We start from the raw sequence: 19,426 nt of genomic DNA, 5'->3' as shown, positions 1-19,426 counted from the left end.
CGACCACAAACACCTGGCATAAATGTGGAAGAACACCACATATTTAATGTTGGAAAAATATCTACATCAGTTTTCATTAAGAATATTTTATGTCGGTTTTGAATCCTTTGGTTTCTTTCTCGGGTGTTCTTATTAGTTTCATTCTTCATTTATGAGTTTAGTTAGTTTCATCCCATCAAGGTTCCTCTGTTTAGTTCACTTTCAAAGACATTCATTGCATTATTTCTGTGGTATAAAGAGTTGTGCTGTGCTGTAGTTCAAAGAAGAGAACAGAAAAGTGTTTAGACAACTTTTCCCTAATTACGTCCTGTGAAGTTGGATGCATCAAAGCCTGCAATTAGTTCGGCTACCTTTCACTTGTTTGTATTTTCTTTCACTATACTTTCTTTCTTCTAACAGACCGTAGTTGACTTCAGAGCTGACGTAATGACACATTGTGCAGAAGAGTTGGGTATAATCTATTTTCTATGCAGAGGTTTTTCTGGCTTGGAGATTTGACTTTATTTTATTTGCACTGTAATCTTTTAGATCTGAGTGAGAACTCTTCTGTTGGAGGTGAAAGAGCATTTTCACTGCTCGAGCTGCACCGTCACACAGGAGAGTCGGCAGTCACGTAAGAAATGACTGTGAGGAGAGAAATGTAATTTAAGCATCATGTCAAATCGTGTAATTTAAGTACCAAAGTGTGCATGGGATAAAAATCATCTAGAGTTTATTTTAGAAAACGAGCGTGACTTTGTCGCCACAAGGTCTGGCTTTGAGTGTGTTGCTGCTGTTAACTCTTTGATCTTTCAGACTTATGACTGATCTGTTTGTGTAGATGGGGGTTAATAGCTTGTGATCCTCCCCATTTGTGTGATTAGTGGCGTGGAAGACTGTGATCCTCCCTCTGGTCACACCACCAGCCATTGAACAAGCACACACTCAGTGTCCCTGCTTCATAACACACCGTGACACCTCATGGTACACTCCAAGTTCACTTTGTTAACAAAAGTAGTAATATTTTAATATTCTAACTCATAGTTTTAGTCTAAAGTCTAATTAATGACCTGCATTCGTATGCAGTTTGTATGGCTGGTGAAGTGCCATCGTCTGCTGTTTCTTATGCTAAGAAGCAACTTGATGAAGCTGTCAAAAGTTGTTAGCAAGTTGGATCCATTTACTGTGATGATGTGATTTGTGCTTATAAAATACCCAAATTTCACTTCTCAGCACTGGAGGCCCATCTTCTTATATTTATGCTCAAATCATTCATAGGTCAGTGCAAAGTGGCCTAACAAACAAAAACCATTTCTCTGAAAATGGTCAGGTTTAAGTACTGACTGAAAATGAGTGTAAAAGCCTGGAGAACTATTGCTCAAGACCACTTAAATAAAAAGAGCAGATTTAATTGATATTCGAGGGATGTTTCTGTGTTTCTGGCTGTGGTCTAACCTCTATTGTTTACACGGTCAGGTTGGTATTATATAGGAGGTTTTCTTATTCCTTTATCTGGTTAAATAAAGAAATTAACAAACTGCATACAACTTTTCCACTTTACAATTAGTCTTTCTGATACTTTGAATTTGTCATCAGTTTTTCAACATTTCTGTTGAAATTTAAAATTGGCATGCAAAAACATTAAAAAATGTAATTAATTTTTGTGTGTGAATTAAAAATTTGTGGTGCAAATTACTTTAAAAGAAAACCAAACTAAAGTATCAAACTTAAACTCATTTATCATGAGCCTGAAAATCAAAATACATTGTCATTAAAAGGCTAATTCAAAATTACTCACACTCCTCCCTTGTTCATCCATCCAAAAGCTGAGCTGCATGGCTTTCTTGTCACACAACTCTCATTAATATGTGTGTGTGTGTGTGTGTGTGTTTAGCCCACAGCCGTTAACAGCCACCCGTCTCGCTGAATCTCTAATCTCTGTTCACAAGACTGGTCATGCTCCCCCAGAATATCTGCAAAGGAAGAGCCCAGCGCCACAGTACGCAGCTGGGCGCTAACTGACCCAGAAATCCCATCCATCTGGAGAAATGTCACAGCTCTCATCAAATGGCCACGGATGGGTTAGTGGGTTATTAAATGCGGCCCTGTGTGTGCATGTTTCTGTGTGTGTGTGTGTGTGTGTGTGTGTGTGTGTGTGTGTGTGTGTACCAGTTTTCTCACAAGCATTAAGAAATTGATGGAAATCCCCCCCAAAATGAAAGTGCTAATTTCACCAGGAAAATCCAAGCAGCATTGTTGCAATGCACACTAAAAACTAAAAAGTCTGTGACGATGTTCTTCATCTGTTTCTTGCTGTTAAGCAATGAGCTCCTTCTGAACCTTGCTTGTTATTCGACATGACAGACTTCAGTACTGACCTCACGTGGTCTGCCTGTTTGTTTTTTTGCTTGCATCATTTATAGTCTTGTCTTCCAGACACTTTAGCCAGCCAAAGTAAACTTGTATCAAAAGTCTCACTTGCAGAAGGCTAAAAGTTGTGAAAGCAGTCGCACAACTTAATTTCCCAAGTTAATTATGAAATGATATGCAATCATTTGGTAAAGACAAGCAATGTTGGGAAATAAAATGGGAAATGTCCAGTGTTTTTGGGAGTTTGAACCATACCAAGACTGAAAAGTCAGCGTTTTCAGTTTCATAGACCAAGTTACTGATGAAGTTTTTACAAATGCAATCACATTTTTACTTTGTTTCATCTAACATGGACAGTGCTGCAGCAACGTGTTAGATGGTAAAAGTGAAATGAAGAAAGTAATGTCATTACTAAGTCCTATATATGATTAACTTCATGAAGTTATTAAGAAAAATCTCATTACAGTGGAATGTGCCCACTTTGCCTTTCATACAGCAGTGGTTTGCTGAGAATTTTGAGGTAGTTTGAAAGCGTGTTCTTAAATACTTGGAGAATTTATTACAGTTTGTCTGTAGATTATAGGAAAAGGAATTGGTATCTTATCACCTGCAGTATCAACTGTTATTCAGGCCAAGTTAAATTAACCCCAACTTGAAGCAATTGAAGGAACCACCAGTAGGAACAAAGGATAGCACACAAGATGGTTAGTTATTCAATTAGAGCCTGTAATGTTCACGAGCTACAAATCTGTTTGATATTTGGACAGAGCTAAGGTTACCTCTCTGTCCTCTGTAATCCTGGGCCGATTCCTTGAAGATCAGATCAGATCTCATTGTGGGCGAGATCATCTTTTACAGAACTCCTCGTTATTGGGCCTGAAGAGAGTTCTTTATGAGTCTGGCTGAATGTCTGATTGAAGCCTAGAGTAACCCTTAAAACTCTTCTCTGAACTGAGTGGTTTCTTTCATATTTCAGGCCTGCTATTGGGACAGAATGACTGGGTGTGCATCAGATGTTAGCGAGGGTGGTCTTTGCCTAAGCAGCTACCCTTGGAAAAACCCGCATAAAACTATTCTAATGGATGTCAAACCAAATCTTTGTTGATATATTGAGGTGACAAAACTCATCATCAATGGCACAGCAGAGGTTGTCAAATGTCTGTTTTATGGGTGAAAGAGTTAGTTTCTAACTCTTCTAATGCTACTATCGACTGGACCTCTGACCATATAGTTCTGTGGTGTCTTCATGTGGATCATGTTGTCCGGTTTAACCATGTTATATCCATAAGTTGTACCAAAGTAAATGACCCTTAGGAGAGTACACATGGATTTAAGTGTGTTTGCAGACAGAGTGCTGTATTAAACATGAGGGTAGATCAGACCAGTTACCCAGTACTGATGTTTGAATGTCCCCGAAAAATACAATTTTGTCACATTTGACGGAAAAATATCTGAGTTACTTCACACTGCTGTTTGTACAGAAGTGCAGATTCTGCAGTTGTGTGTTACAGCGGCTGATTGTGTGTTTGACGGTGTGCAGATTTTCAGGATTGTATTGTGCTTCTTCCTTCGTGTCTTTGCGTATAGACAGACATCTATATAACCCTTCACCCTTTTGAATCTGCAGTACCAGGTACTGTGTGTGTGCGCGCGTGTGTGTGTGTGTGTGTGTGTGTGTTGAATGGGGTTAGTGCTGGATGGACTGGCCAGAGGAGAAGAAAACACAATCAGTTCTTTTGGCTGAGTCTGTCTCTCCTCTTGCCAAGCTGCACACCGGCCCACAATGCACTGCAGCCTGAATGGACACGAATCACAGGCACACACTCTTTGTGGGGGAGTGTGTGTGAGGCTGTATTGTGCGACTGTATTTGTGTGTCTGGGAAAGTATGAGTGGGCACTGCAGTTTCTTGTGTGTGTGTATGTGTGGGTGATTATGCCTGATTTAATTGTGCTGAAGGAGGGCGTGTGTGCGTGTGTGTGTGTGTGTGTGTGTGTGTGTGCGTGTGTGCGTGCGTGTGTGTGTGTGTGTGTGTGTGTGCCTCCAAGGATCTAGTCCCCAGCTGGAAAATCGAGTTGGAAGCTCAGATTATTATCATCATTTATTTACATCCGCGCTCATCGCAGAACTAATTTTATTCAACCCCCAGTTTGCAGATTATCTCCCCTCCTCGCCTCCATCCTTCCTCTTTGTTATCTTATTGATTGGATTATTGTACGAATAGTGAAATTATTCCCTTACTTTGGTTTTGCCTCAGTTCATTTGCGGAGAAATGGAAATAGAAGTTGATCCGAACGCAAAAAACCAACAAACAGGTGCAATCATCTCGATTTGAAAACCAGAGGCTCGTAGAAACATCTCCCCTCAATGCTAACGAGCAAAACAACAACAAAATGTCCCGCGAACGCCGGCGCACAATGGAAACGAGAAGAGAGACGACATACTGCAGAATGATTAGAAGATCTAATGACGAGCAGAGTTATTGCAAAATGAAAATGGCTCCGCTGTAGGAAATGAAATCATGGGGGAAGCGAATGTGGTAATGAGGGAGCGAGTGTGTATTTTGACTTTATACACACTTGCAGCTACAGGTTTCATTAGGAAATCTGACTCAGTGTAAGGCACTCCTGAGACTCTCTGTATGAATTAGAAATGAAAACATTTGTAATAGTGTACAAGAGGAAGAATCAGATCCAATTCAGGCGAGCGCAGTTTTATTTAGCTCATGTGTGGTTGCCAATTTGAAGGTTTTTAAAGGACCAGTTTGCACATTTGTCCGGTTTTCTCAGCCGCACAACAAAACTTTCACTAAAAGCTGTCCATGAATAATCAGTGTTTGCGACAACGTTTTAAAAAAATCAGTCACTACATCAAACTTACTATAATAATATATAATAATAATAATAATAATAATATTAAGAACAATATACATAGTTTTATTTCTAATAACATAATATTTACTCTACATAACACACAAGTTATTATTATACTGACTTATTTTTACAACTCCATATGTGTTGCTCCAAAATCAAAGCCTTTGGTTTTGGAGTGTTAACCTCCTAAGACCTGAACTCTTCCACAACATGCATTTTTAATGTCTCTTTGATATTTGGGCATATTGGAGCCCGATGAATGTAAAAACAAAGAATTACCAGATTTTTATTTTATTTTTTTTTACCTTATTTTTGTTTTTAAGAAAAATAAGAGCCTCATATGAGGATATTCGTTTAAAAATTTGATAGAACAGTAACAGTATAATGTCCTCGTAAATGGATATCAGGCCCTTGTAGAGCAAAATTGAGTATTTTGGTCTAAATAACCCAAAATGTGATGTCCACATATGTGGACGCCAGGTCCTAGGAGGTTCATTTTAAATTAGTTGTATGCAAAACTACATCAGAGATGTAGTGTCACATCTGTTTTTTTCCTGGGGTCATAGTTTATTATTTGGATATTCTATCATTTGGCGATTATCAAACACTCAGTATAAGTACAGCTGATGGGGAATCTTGCTTTTGTTCTTTGTATTGTCTCTGGGGTTTTTTGACACCACATGTCATGACAATCAGTCTTAATGGTGTGAAGATGTTTAGATGCTTCAAGTTGACAGCCTCTTGGGGTAACATGGTTTTCTTTATAAATTTCATGGTGGTCTATCAACCACTGACATGATATTTTAGTCTCAATCAAAGTGGTGGAACAGCTGAGAGCGGTATCAGCACTGGAGAGGTTGAAACTGCAACGTTTCCACAGCACTTACTCGACTCTTTTAACCTTTATTGACCTCAGTTAAATTGTCTTTATCTGTTCATTTGAGGAACATTGGTGTTCTCATAGCCCTGTGACTCTAACCTTTGACCCCGCTCACTATCAGTCGCCCTAACTGTTGCAGTTACAGGAAGTGGTTTGATGTCAGCCAGAGCACCAATTTAAAATTAGATTTTTTTTTTTCCTATTTACAAAAAATATCAAGCTCATGAAAAGGTATTCCATGTGTTATATAAAATGTCAAAACACTGACAAACATCCCCAGAGTGTTACCCCGTTAACACCCTGACTTACAAAAGTATTCACTCACAATGGCTTAAAATCGGGGGAAAATTTGGGATTGTCTTATTTTACAATTTAATTACCAAAGGTAAAATTTTCACACCTTTCACTCGTTTTCCTTCTTCCCATCAGTATGCACGGCATATCTTCCAAATGTAATTATGAGCGACTGAGAAACTTGCTGAAAAGAACGACACACTCGTCTTCAAACAGCTGGCACACTAGCTACAAATGCACCACGACTGGCTGCTACGTAGAATTAAACTCTATTATGTAGTACTGTTGCAGCTGATTCAGCTAATTTGTGTTTGGTTTCACTTAGCAGCACAATACAACAAAGGTTAGCTAATTAAGGCTGTTTATCTAGAGTAACTACTGCCTTAGTACTGTGAGGAACAACCTTGGAATAATCAGTCAACACTCCTGAGTCTCAGTTTTTTCCTCTTCTTCCCATTCTGATATTTCTGTGCGCTCTTTTCTTCCTTTCTGCTTTTCTCTTTCTGCTATTAGCTGATCTTATTCTTTAATATTGTTTCCCTTTGTTCTCTTAATCCAAGCACCTTCCTTCTCTTCAGGCTTCCCCCTCCATGCCCCCACCAAATCTTTTCCCTCATTCGCTCCCGTGCTGTGTTTTGCCCTCTATCTCTTTACCTTCCCCTTCTTCTTCTCACCCTTTTGCCCCCTTTCACTGCCTGTTGCCTAACGACATCACTTCCTCTCATGGTTCCACCGTCCCGCCCTCTTTCCACAGTGTCCAGGTCAGGGCTCATGGGAGCCAGTCTTGTCTAGCACATATACAGCGCCCTAAATAGTTCTCTCGGCGGGGAGCATTTCACCGGCCTGGCTGGGATTTTATAATGAGCTTTGAGAAAGGAGGAGGTGGGGGGAATGATGATGTTGGGGGGTGAAGATGCCACATTCACTTTTACCCCTCCTCCCCTTTCCCCCTGGTTAAAGCAGATTAATTAAAAGCTCACTCGCGCTCTGCGTCTTATCAGTGAGATTTGAGCACTTTACTGTAAGCCTCTAGGGAGAGCTCAGCGCCGGGCCGGGTGGGCAGAAAATGGGGGCGGGGAGCCTCGGGAACAATGCTAATTCCAGCCAGTGGGGTGGTGGGACGGCTGCTTAGGAATTACTGCCAGTGGTGCGTTCATTGCTGATTATCTCCGCGACTGTCTAGGAAGAGATTGCACTCACACAGACAGACAGTCGCCCTGCCTGTCACTCACAGTTTGGGCTCATTTCTCATTCACACCATTTTTTTTTTTTTTTTTCTTTTATTTTTTTTTATCGCAGTTGCCTAGAAATGTGAGCTAGTCGCCTGAAGCCAACAGAGACCAGCTGCACTAAGCTAATACAATCCTCTACCTGTATTGTGTCAAGAGTTAAATGCTGCAGTAGCGTCATGTACAAATAAAATATGCATTTTTGTGTAAGAGTGGTTGCAAAGAGCCATCAGACACAGCAATGTTCTGCCGTTCCGTCTATCCAAATGGCAACAATCACCAGGAACTATTGTTATTACAATTTTTATTAATGATTATATCAGCCATTATTTCGTCCCCTGGAGGCTGCTGTGATAGCTCGATTTCCCTTGTTCCTGTTCTGCTTAAAATGACTGTAAAAATCCTGATTATTTAGTGGAGCACAAAGGAGGTCCTTCTTTATTATTAGCCATGCTAGCAGTGTGCTTTTACATGCTCTCCAGCACATTGGCCTAAACTGAAAAATGTCAACAACTCTACACCAAATCCCTTCACCACTAGCTTGTACTTGTGGGAAAATGTTAGTATGCTGCGTATGTTTAGGTAACACCTTGCTAACATCAGCTTACTGAAGAGAAACGGGTACGTGAATCTGTTAGCCAATCAGGGACAAAGAGAGAGGACAGGAATGCGGTGGAAGAAAGAAATGAAGCTGAGAAGAAACAGGCAGGCAGTGTCCTCGCTGCTGAGGTTAACAGTGAAATGTAATCTGAACTGGCCTCAGAATAGAAGATTTTATTATCTTCTAATGTCTGGAAAAATAATGAATATCTTACTTTGAGGCTTTTAGGGGTTCATAAAATCCGCACATTTAATCCTCTTGTAGGCTCACTGGCATTTCAGATTGTGCTTCAGTTTGAGTAATGGAACTCATTTTCTACAGTCGTGCAACTTCAAGGTCATAAAGACCAGCCGCTGTTAAAAATCAAGGTTAATTTCGAGTATTTCATGTCATTTCAGTGTTTGCTGTTCAGCACTGTTAAAACAAAGGAGAGCCCATTAGTCTGTAACCTTTGTGGGCAATATGTTTGCTTCACTGTAGGGGCTGTTGTGCTGTTCAGTTCATTTCAGTTTTATTTATAAAGCACTAAATCACAACAACAGTCACCTTAAGGCACTTTATATTGTAAGGTTATATTGTAAGACCCTACAGGAACAGTGTTTGTCCAGTACTGATGAATATTGCTGGTTGCACACACAGCCTGTGTCAACGAAGTCCAGATGTGTTGGTTTGGGTGTTGTGGAAGCTGCTGTTTATGGGGTGCCATATAACATAAAATAATCTAGTTACAACACCAAGGTGATGTACATATTAATACAACAATTATGATCCAATTACATCTAAGTGGAGTCTATGATTCCACTGAAGAAGAAAGTTTGCTGGGATGCTGTGAAACTGCAAATATCATTAACCTGATTTTATTCACAGTAGAACCTAGAATAGATAGAACATAGAAAACATGTTTAATGTTTGAGTTTGATGTTAGCAATGTGTCAAATACAAGCTAGCTACTCTGCCTTACTATGAGGACTTATGTTAAACAGTAATAAAACAAATAAACTAAAGAAAATAAAGAAGGCTAAGAGTGATGATGTTGCTGTCTGTGTTGCAGGCTACAGCCATTCATCAGCGGACAGCCCAACAAAAAGCTGGCCACGGAGCAGGTAAGCTTCCATTCATCTTCACAGCATCTCCTCTTCCTCTCTGACACTCTGGTTCACTACAACTCTCGCTGCCCCGCTGCTCCTAAAATGCACGACACCTCAGTCCCCATGTCGATCAGTCACTTAACTTCTCACGTTTACTTTAACACACTCACTCGGGTTCAGAGTCTTCCTTTGCTTCACTGTATTTTGACTATGCTGTGTGAATAAGAGTATTTTCAAGGGGAAGAGTGGCCTTGATATTCCTTACAGTGAAAGTGGATGAAGTAACCAGATTGACGGTCCAGTCTTGTCATCACTGCTGTTGCTTGCTTTACTTAATAAAAAAAAAATGCTTTTCCTGTGTGGTCTATGTGAACAAACGGGGAAGCGGGTTAGGCAATAATAAGGCTCGCAACTTAACATCGAGCAATTTTTAACATTTTTTTGGGAGGGTGGGGGGACGACAACCACTGCTGCCAAATGAATATCTCCGAGTTGTACTGCACTGTGGGTGATTGCAAATCAGTGAGCAGGAAAGCTTTATAGCAAATTGAATTTCTGATGTAGAATGAGAAAGTACCTGGATTTATCCTGCTTCTTTCACATGGTTTGTCATAATTGGTTTCTCAATTGAATTTCCTATTACATATAATGATAAATGATTATTTATAAATGTGTCACTAACCTCAGTGAAGCAGAAGGTCTAGTCCTTATTTGTGTATTCAAGGTGATCACCATAGCTTGTGAGGGTGAAAAAAACTACAAGGCAATTCATTTTTCCTGCCACGACGAAAATGTGTTGCTTCAAACTAGTTGAGGCTTTATAAAAGCTGGTATTACCTGGTATCATCATGGCAAATATGCTGCTCAAAAGAATTAAAGGAATACATTTTAATCAGAGTGAAGTAGCAAATCATTTAAACTTTTCTATGATCTGGTCAGTTAAGTAGCAGAGGGGGTTGTTGATTGGTTTTAACTGCTTTAGTTTTAATGAAATTAATAACAGGCGCACTAGAGGAGCCATGATGAGACAAACACGAAACAGGAATGGTTTTAAAGGTGGAGGCCACCGACATTTTTCCCTCCTGATCTTTTCTGACTGTTTTCACTTGTTTTGCGTTTGGCTTGAGTCAGTGTCACTGCTGGTAGCATTTAATGTTACCTGGACCACAGGTAGTCCAACTTCTCCATGATGCCACATCAATAAGTGACATTTTCAGAAGGTTTACTCTGCCTCCCAGCACAGTCTGAAGAGCATGGATTAGATTCCAGGAGAGAGGCAGTTACTCTAGGAGAGCTGGACAGGGCCATAGAAGGTCTTTAACCTATCAGCAGTTTGCATCAGCACTGGGAGCTACAAAATGACCTCTAGCAGGTCACTGATGTGAGTGTCTCTGACCAAACAATCAGGAACAGACTTCATGAAGGTGGCCTGAGGGCCCAACAGTACGACCTCTAGTGCAGGGGTCTCCAAGTCCAGTCCTCGAGAGCTGCTGTCCTTCATTTGATTCAGCTGTCTTGGAGTGGGGATGCATCTAAAAGCTGTAGGACAGTAGCTCTCAAGGACTGAGTTGGAGACCCCTGCTCTAGTTGGCCCTGTGCTCACTGCGGTGCCTGATTAGCATTTGCCATAGAATACCAGATTTGGCAGGTCTACCATCTGCTCTTTTTTAACAGATGACAGCAAGTTCACCATAAACACATGTGACAGACATGTGAAGGGGTCTTAAGAAGCCATAGAGACAGTTATTTTGCCTGTAACATTGTTCAGCATGACCGTTTTGGTGATGGCTTTGGTGACAGGCATATCCTAGGAGGGCGCATAGACCTCTATAAACTAGGCAACAGAACCCTGAGTGCCAGTAGGTGGTCACCTGACCAACAGAAACTCAACTCAACCCAATAGACATTATGTTTTGCTCCATCCGATGCTGCCAGGTAACCCCTCAGAGTGTCCAGGAGCTCAGTGATGCTCTGGTCCACATCTGGGAGAAGATCCTGCAGGACAGCATCCATCATGTCATTAGGAGGATGCCCCGATGTTGTCAGCCATGCATACAAGCATGTGGGAGCCAAGCAGACTATAGAGTACTACATCGTGAAAATGGACTAGCTTGCCATGTCATCCTTCTAAATTGTAATTTTATTTTGAAATCAGTCGTCTGTGAGTTTATAATCTTCATTTCCATCAATCGATGTCCCATCCTTGTGTTCCTAACACATTACCTAGTTCATATCAGTATAGATATCTGGTTCTTGTTCTTTTTGTCTTTTGTTTGAGCACTGTATATTAAGATGCAGATGCACTGTGACACTGAATACGATGTAAATCTGCAGAGAGCCTGAATTACTCAGAGGAATCATATAAATTAGGCTTCGCGTAGCCACGCAGTTGTTGGTGGTTGGATACATTTATTGTTGATTTTGGTCTTTTTATGTTTGTTTGACAATAACCAAACTACCATGAACCTGTAACTGTAACAGACATATTGTAAGTCTGTGTCAGGCTCTCCTGCTCGGCCAATAAAAGCTGATTGCTGATTTCTGCGGAGCAGGCAGCAATAAATAAATCTCCTCTCGGGCCGTGTGAGAGGTGAACCGCTCTGTGTCTTTGTTTGCCCTTGCTATATTACTCCTCCTTCACTCTTTCTTTCTCCCGGGCATTGACTGCTTCTAAAAAAATTCTGACAGACTCTTAAAATAAATATAGCCTTAAACTTGAACATAAAAATGTCTTAAACAGCAGCTTCAGGGGTATTTTTTTATCACACTGCAGTGATACAGCAGCCTTTTGTTGGCCAGTTGCCGATCAGTCCACACAGAAGGAGTTTACTTTTTGCTAATGTGTCTTATCTGCCTTACTAAACCTAGTTAGACTTCTTGGCTTTGAGCAGTTAGTTTCCAAATGTCCTCATTCTGACCATTTATAGCTTCATAGCTTTCCATTCAGAAATGGGGGCAGTCTCTTCTGCTTTGATTTTTAATTTGATTTAAATTGGACTTCATTTCAGTTAAGGGTAGCGTTACTAGTTTCAAAGTCTTAAATGTAGCTTTCTTGACTTCTTCATCCTTACTTTTTTCCATATCTCATTTTACACTTCCCTAACAGTCTTTTAATCCCTTGTCATTCTCATTTCTTATATAATTTATTTCTCTCTTTTCACCGCTTTTTCCGTGTTCCTCATTTTTAACCACTCTGTAGAGAAGCAGCAGGAGTTTGACTTGACGTGCAGGGTTTGGGAAGTAAAAATGTCAGTTATTTTTGTTATAGATGAGATCAGCTGACTGACAGTCGGACCATTTACAGGATTATGCGGATGAGAAATTCTGTCAGGGAATCATAAGTATAAAATGTGAGCTTCCTCCATCAGAAAGTACCTGGTTTTAGAGCAGCGCTTCTCGGCTCCTGGCAGTTCCATCTCCTCACTCCTTGCTGTGGCCTGTGCCTAGCAGAACTGTTGATGATTGTTAATTGCTGAGGAATATCCCGGGTTAGAAGATCCACAGTGTTGTTGAGATTTAACACCAAAGACTGACCCACATCAGAATTTAAGCAGTGAGTTAATGAGCTCATAGGAACTGACTTGGTACTTGTTGGAGAAACCCTTGTTGGCAAGCACAGCGGTAAGATCTTTCTTGTTGTTGATCACCAGGTTTGCAAACATCTCAGGAGAGATTTTGGTCGTCTCCTGTTTTCACCAAGCGTCATGTTGAAGGTCTTGTAGCCAATTCCAGCCTCGTGCAGGCCTGCGATCTTGTCCCTGACGTCCTTTTGGGATGGATAAACTGTTTCTGTGGACGAGTATGGTTGATGTGACATGTAACGAGCTGAGATCAGGAGTATCATTAATTGATAGATGGTAGTCTGTGTGTTGCATGGGCACACTGCAGGTCTATGGGAGCCAGAATTCTTCCTGGGATCAAATACTTATTTCACTCAATGTCACGCAAATCAATTTGTAACTTTTGCTTTATATTCTGTTACCATTAACATAAAACTACTATCAAAGTTAGAGACTGTTCATTTGTTTGGAAGTGAGCAAACTTATAAATTCAGCAGGGGATCAAATACTTATTTCCTAAACTGTATAAAAAGCTCTGCAATATTTTTGGCTGAAAAAAAGAAACACTATGATTATTTTTGTCCAACTTTTAAGATTATTTAACAAACATGTTATAAAGATTAATGTTAAATAAAACATTTCTGTTAAAAAACCAGCGGTAAACACAGTCACACATGCTGTTGGGAGAATGCATGCTGGTTTGTGTCCCAAATGTGAAGACTTTAAATAATTTCACTTTATTTCTATAATGTGGAAAAAACAAAAAACCCCGAAAAGCTTCCAAGTGAATTTGTCATATTTGTGGCTCTTGTGGTGTTAATGATGTTAAAAACAACTTGTGTTTTCTAAGTTGAGGGAATCACTGAAACTGCAAGTTGCAGCTAAAACTTGGTGAAAAACAAGCGAATCATCTGCTTTTTAAAATCTCCCACTCTTTTCTTTCTTCATTTCACATTAACCATCATTCCCTCGAGTCCTGCGAATCTCTGCCTGCTTTCTCTTTCCTCATCTCTTCCCATTATTGCCTCACTCTGCTGCTGTCCTCTTTTTCCCGTCACTCTTCTTTTCATATTTCCTCTCTTTCCTCCACATTCCTTCCAATCCCTTCATCTCCCCCCTCTTCTCCTCCTCCTCACAGCCTTTGTCTCCCTCTCCATCATGTGCTGCTGGCAGCCCTGAATAGAGTAGCTCAGGGAGCTCAGGCTCTGTCAACTAGGAAGAAAACATTGCCACAAGGGGCTGGGTCAACAAGGCTTGTTACTTAGCAACCCCCCCTCACCTCCCCTTGGGAACTGGAAGCAAACGGCCGTCGCCATTGGCTGCGGCTGCTCATAGCTCGCAGCTCATGTTATGTAATGTTGCCATTTGATTCCAGCGACAGGGCCAGATTGAAAAGCGATGTGTTCTTTGAGCGCTACTTGCCAACCTGTTCTGTTTCTGTTCGTTGCCTTACAGTAACCAATTTCCATCACCGTCTCCAGTGACCCAGCAATTAGTCTGTACAGTTTTTCTTTTTTTTTTAAAGCCAGTCGAGGGAGAAAATGATCAGTTTACTACAGAGAACTTGAAACTGGCGCAGCTGTTCTTCTCTGCCCTTTCCCCTATTTGTCTACTCACGTTTAGGCTGAGCATCAGGCTGGAGGAGGCAGAAGGCAGCGCAGTTAAGAGATGTGGGGATTTTCAAAGAAGCTTAGAAATCTGAAAGGGGTGATGAGGTCACAGGAGGAAGGGCTTTGAGCTGTGCACAGCCTCGCTGGTGTTGCAGATATAGCCTGCTTATGCAAGCAATAGTTTTGGCAAGTGATGGCCGAATGTATTTGAAGTGTTCTCAACGAAGCTTTCCGGACAGCGATCAAGCCCATGGTTTTGCACCAATTTTAGCTCATCCTGCAGAAACACAGCGACCTGCTCCCTCACCCCAGGAAAACACCTTTGCTGTCATAAAATTGATGCAGAAAGATGAAAATATGAAAAACCTCTGCTTGATCGGGATTGTTGTGGCTGAGCGGGCTGTCTACCAATGAGAAGATCAGTGGTTACTTCAGTCTGTATGTTGAAGTATCTTTGGGCATGATAATGAGCCCCAATTTGATTGGGTGAGACTTGTAGTAAAAAGAGCTTTAAGTGCTCAGTTAGAGTAAATAGGACTATTCAAGTATCTTCCATTTACCCTTCTTTTATCCATATTAATTCACACATGGATGCTAATAATACATACAAATTTAAGTGGTATATTAAATGTCATTAACCTGGATACTCAGTCTAACAAACAATTATAAAGTTTTGATTGTTGAGCGACTGATTGTTTGTAGGATCTTGCTGTGTGATCCGATCCAGCTGATGAGCCACTGTAGCTCAAATTACCAATAAAGTTAATGCTGGTAGTGACAGGGAGTCGTCAGAACACAGAGTGGATCGCAGTTTGTTGGATATGGGGCTGCATAGCTGCAGACCAGGACCATCACATCATAATGTTTGGCCTGATCAGTGTAGTGTTACACATTCTCCATGCCATGTGCACTAATGCACCTTGACACAAAAAAAAGCATGAATACGAGTTAACTTTTGAACTAAGTATCGTTAAAAGTTTCACATTTTTATCAGTCAGACCAAAGACCTCAGTCCACTCCACACATGAAGTGATTTCCACTACAAAGTCCTGATTTTATCCATTGTCCATGGCTGGACCAAGGAACATTGTTTTTTTGTTTTGTCCTTTGCATACATGAATTTCTCTAGAATCTTGGAATCTGTTAATGATGAAATCTACAAATTGATTACTTTGTAAAATAATAATCTGAAGAATCTGCACATGCAGTTCATCAAGGATCGGTTAACTCCTGCCCTTCTTTGTTTCAGAACAACTGAGCGTGTCTCAAATGCTCTTTCTAAATGCAAGCTTGTTACTAATTGGTGTAATTATTTGTAAGATGTTCCATGTTTTCTCCATCTGTTCTCAGCATTACACAGCTTTTTCCTTCTCTCTTTCTTTCTTTTTGGTCCCGCCCCAACTTTGAAATGTGTCCATTTTTCTAAAAATAATTAAATATCTCTGACTAAATGTCTGCAGCTTGATTAAATTCAGTTATAGAGTTTGCAAGTCATGGCACTGATTTTTAGTTACTTTTTAGAAAGCCTCTCTACTATTTTGGAAATAGGGATTTAGATGTAGTGGCTGTCATTATCCAAAACTCTTATTCCACACTGTGGTTTGCTCCCTTTAACTCTTTTTTTCCCAGCTGTCTTGTGCATGAGTAACTCCAGGCTATCAGATGTCTACATCTTCACACCAATAAAACCTTCTTATTCCCCGGTTGCTTTCTCGCTCCTAACAACCAATCCCCTTGTTAGAGGGCCGAAACTTAAAGTAAGCTAAAGCAGTAAATATTCGACTGCTGGAGAGCTTTCTTTTTGAACATGCAACATGATATTTGTAGTGGAACATTATCTCTGTGTAATTATGAGGAGCAGTGCCGAATAGTTCACACCAACACAAAGAAACTTCTTGTCTGTCCCTCGCCACAGCTTCCTCTCCTCTCATCCTGACCCATTTAACAGCTCTCACCTCCTAATTAGTCTGGAGCACCGTTTTTATGTCGTTATGTTTTCGTTTTAATTATTTTTTTATTTCCCCCACATTATGACTGCTGTTCAGCAGCAGCTAATGAGCTGTGAGGTTAAAGCCAGCTGGTTTCCACTGTGAGGAATAAGAGGAAACAAAAGAGAAGCAGAGAAGGGAAAGGAAGGGACAGCAGAATGTTTTTGCACTGGATTTATTTATTTTTTTAAATTTATTGTACAATCTTTGGGTTTTATCCAAATCTGAGGATGGAAAAAACACAAGTCTAAGCCAAAAGAAGAAGCAGTGCATAAAGGAACAATCAGAGAGATGGACAAAGCGAGAAAGGATGTGGGTAGAATTTTTTTTTTTTTTTTTAAATGGAGCAAAACAGAGGAGATGTGAAATAAAAGAAAGGTGGGAGGAAAGGAAGGAAGGATGGAGGAGGAAATGAAAATTGAAGGGGGAGAAAGAAGGCAGGAATGAAAGGCCCAGCAGGAACTCCTACAGGTTTTAGCTGAGGAGAAAAGAAATATCTCTCCGTCACACTGTGGACCCTCCACCTGCCTCTGCTCCAGCTTTATAATTAGCCCTGGCTCAAAGGAAGGCAATTTCGTGTAGGTTCCCTTGTAGCTGCAGTTGTACAACTGCATGCGTTCCCTCTAAACAACATTTTTTTTATTCTAAAGACATTTGCAGCAAAAAAGCGAGACTTGCATGAGTTTCGACGTTGTATTATTGTCTAGCTTATGGCAGGCTGGAAAGCAGAAAAAAATATAAAACCAATGTACATCTGGTCTCCCTGGTGCAATAGTCTGTTTGATATCTGTACTTTCCATCACTAAGCAAAATAAATAAAGCTCAGATTGGAATGAAGATGTGATTGTTCAGAATGAGACTGGAGGTACTCCAGTGTTTTCCAAGGGGAAATTTTCTTTGTCATACAGGGCTGAATATATCGACACGGAGCGTACTATGTGTACCGGAGTTTAATTTGTTTCTACTACCGTAGGGTCATTTTGACACACTGACATCAGCGACATGAAGCTGTATACCAAACATCTGGACCAAGTCATCACTTTACTTCCAGTGGTTAGTGGCTTATTAGGCCTGGATGGACGAGGCATTCTCCAGTACAGCAGAGGTTCCGCTGCTGGACCGTGGTCAGCACGTTTTAATATCCAGTTGTGTTTTCTGCTCGTAGCTTTTCTTATTTTCCTCCATGCTGCAGCTTTGTTTTCAGTTTGTTTGGTTTTGCTTGAGTTTCATCTGTTTGCAAGTGCAGCTTGTTCAAGCTTGAAAAGCCACCATACACTGCAGTTCTGCTTATCCAGCTACAGCAGGAAGCTTAAAAAATTGTTTTTTAACTCTTGGCTCATGCACAAAAAGCGAAAATCAGCCATTCTCCATAAATGCACTCATCAACCATTACCTTAAATCTACCTGCCTAACATTGTGCAGCTCCCTGTCGTACCTCTGGGCATGTCTGCATCCCAGTATAGCAGGACGATGTTGGCAGCTGAATGGCTCCTTTGCATTGAGAGGTGGGGACTTGAGCTTGAGCAGGAACGTCAAATTCATTTTACATGAAAACAAACTTGGTCCAAAATGTGCCCACTTTCACATTGTTCAAAGACATCCAGTGGGCCACATTGGAAGCTTTGTAGGGACAATTTTGGCCCACAGGCCTTAGGTTTGACACCGCTATTCTAGAGCATTCCACGAATGCTTGGAAGTAGGATCTGGTGGCTCAGTGGCTTTTTTCCAGTGTTACTCGGGTTAACCTTGAGTAGTGTTTGTTCTGCTGGAGGAGACTGCTGCTGTCAGGGAGTGCTGAGTGCAGTTTACAGTTTATACATATTTAATCTCTGGTTTGACTTGTTTTCCTTTTTTTGAGAAAGGTTGCTTGATGGGTCATAAAGGCAGACAGCTCTACATTTGTACTGCTGACATTTGTTTCATCATCGATTCCACACCTGGAAAATGGTCCCCTCAGAGTCCTTTCCTTCCACCGAGTCCTTTTTTTCCACCTATACCACTTGTTTACTTTCTCCTACTGCTGCCGTCACGCTGCCTACATTTCCTGCAGTTTCAGGTGGGTTGATTTCTGATCAAAAACAACTCTGTTTTTGGCTCCCAGCGTGCGACTGGAAAGACTCCGCTGGTTTAGAGTCACCTGCAGTTGCCCTCGAGGGGAATTTATCACATCTACGCACAAAACATGTGACAGCTCAACCCAGACAATGTGAAAAGCGGTGAAAAAAAGAAAGGGCACTCTAATTACATTTTTGTCCCTCATGCTCACCCTTAGCCCTTCACTTTTAATTTCACAGGCTTCTGTTTTTTTATGAACTTTGAAGGGTGTTTTTACCCCGAGGCTCTGATTAATTTCTCATCCTTTCATATGATACAGAGTGCACTGTAGACTATGCAGATTTAAAAAAAAAAAGGCAGAATCTGAAATGAGGTAATAACTTGTTGTAAGATAAGGTTGTGGTCACGCTCCGATGCTGTATTTAGTCATATGTGGAGAAGTGCGGCAAATGAAACATCTCACCACGGCGCGTACCCTCCACCTGCCCTACAGCTCCACACCTCCACACCATCACTGATACTACACTGTTTGTTATTTTTTCATTTTAAAGGAAGTGGGGCATACGAGATCAGATCTGGCTTAGATTTCCCGAGGGCAAACTTGTGTCCTGCCGAGGAAAATATTAAAAATACTCAACGATGCATGTCTGCTCACAAGCAACAATATTTCCTGTTTGTACAGATCGGCAGCTCCAACCCCTGCCGCTGCCCGTTGAAGCCCCTGCCAGCGGGGTGGTAGTGGAGAGCGGGCCAGTTGTGTATGACGACGTCCCCGCTGATGAGGAAGAAGATGAGGAGGACGAGACTTGTGTCAGTGCCTTGGAGATGCTGGGCAGCAACGGTGGGTTTAACGTATCTGCTATCTTCTGACTGAGGCTACAGCTTTCTGCATACACAACTT

General features: G+C 41.0%; 1 protein-coding gene across 1 annotated transcript in view; it reads left to right on the top strand.

Moving 5' to 3' along the window:
• Nucleotides 1-19,426, top strand: part of LOC100698875 (transcription factor IIIB 90 kDa subunit) — a 122,029-nt gene that overhangs the window by 98,804 nt on the left and 3,799 nt on the right. The window contains exons 17-18 of the mRNA XM_019348966.2: nt 9,276-9,327; nt 19,208-19,366. Of these exons, the coding sequence (XP_019204511.1) occupies nt 9,276-9,327; nt 19,208-19,264 (109 nt within the window). The 3' untranslated portion in view covers nt 19,265-19,366. The remainder of the gene's footprint in view (nt 1-9,275; nt 9,328-19,207; nt 19,367-19,426) is intronic.

This window comes from Oreochromis niloticus, linkage group LG19 (genome assembly GCF_001858045.2).
Source record: "Oreochromis niloticus isolate F11D_XX linkage group LG19, O_niloticus_UMD_NMBU, whole genome shotgun sequence".
NCBI lineage: Eukaryota > Metazoa > Chordata > Actinopteri > Cichliformes > Cichlidae > Oreochromis > Oreochromis niloticus.
This window is presented reverse-complemented; position numbering and strand designations above follow the sequence as displayed.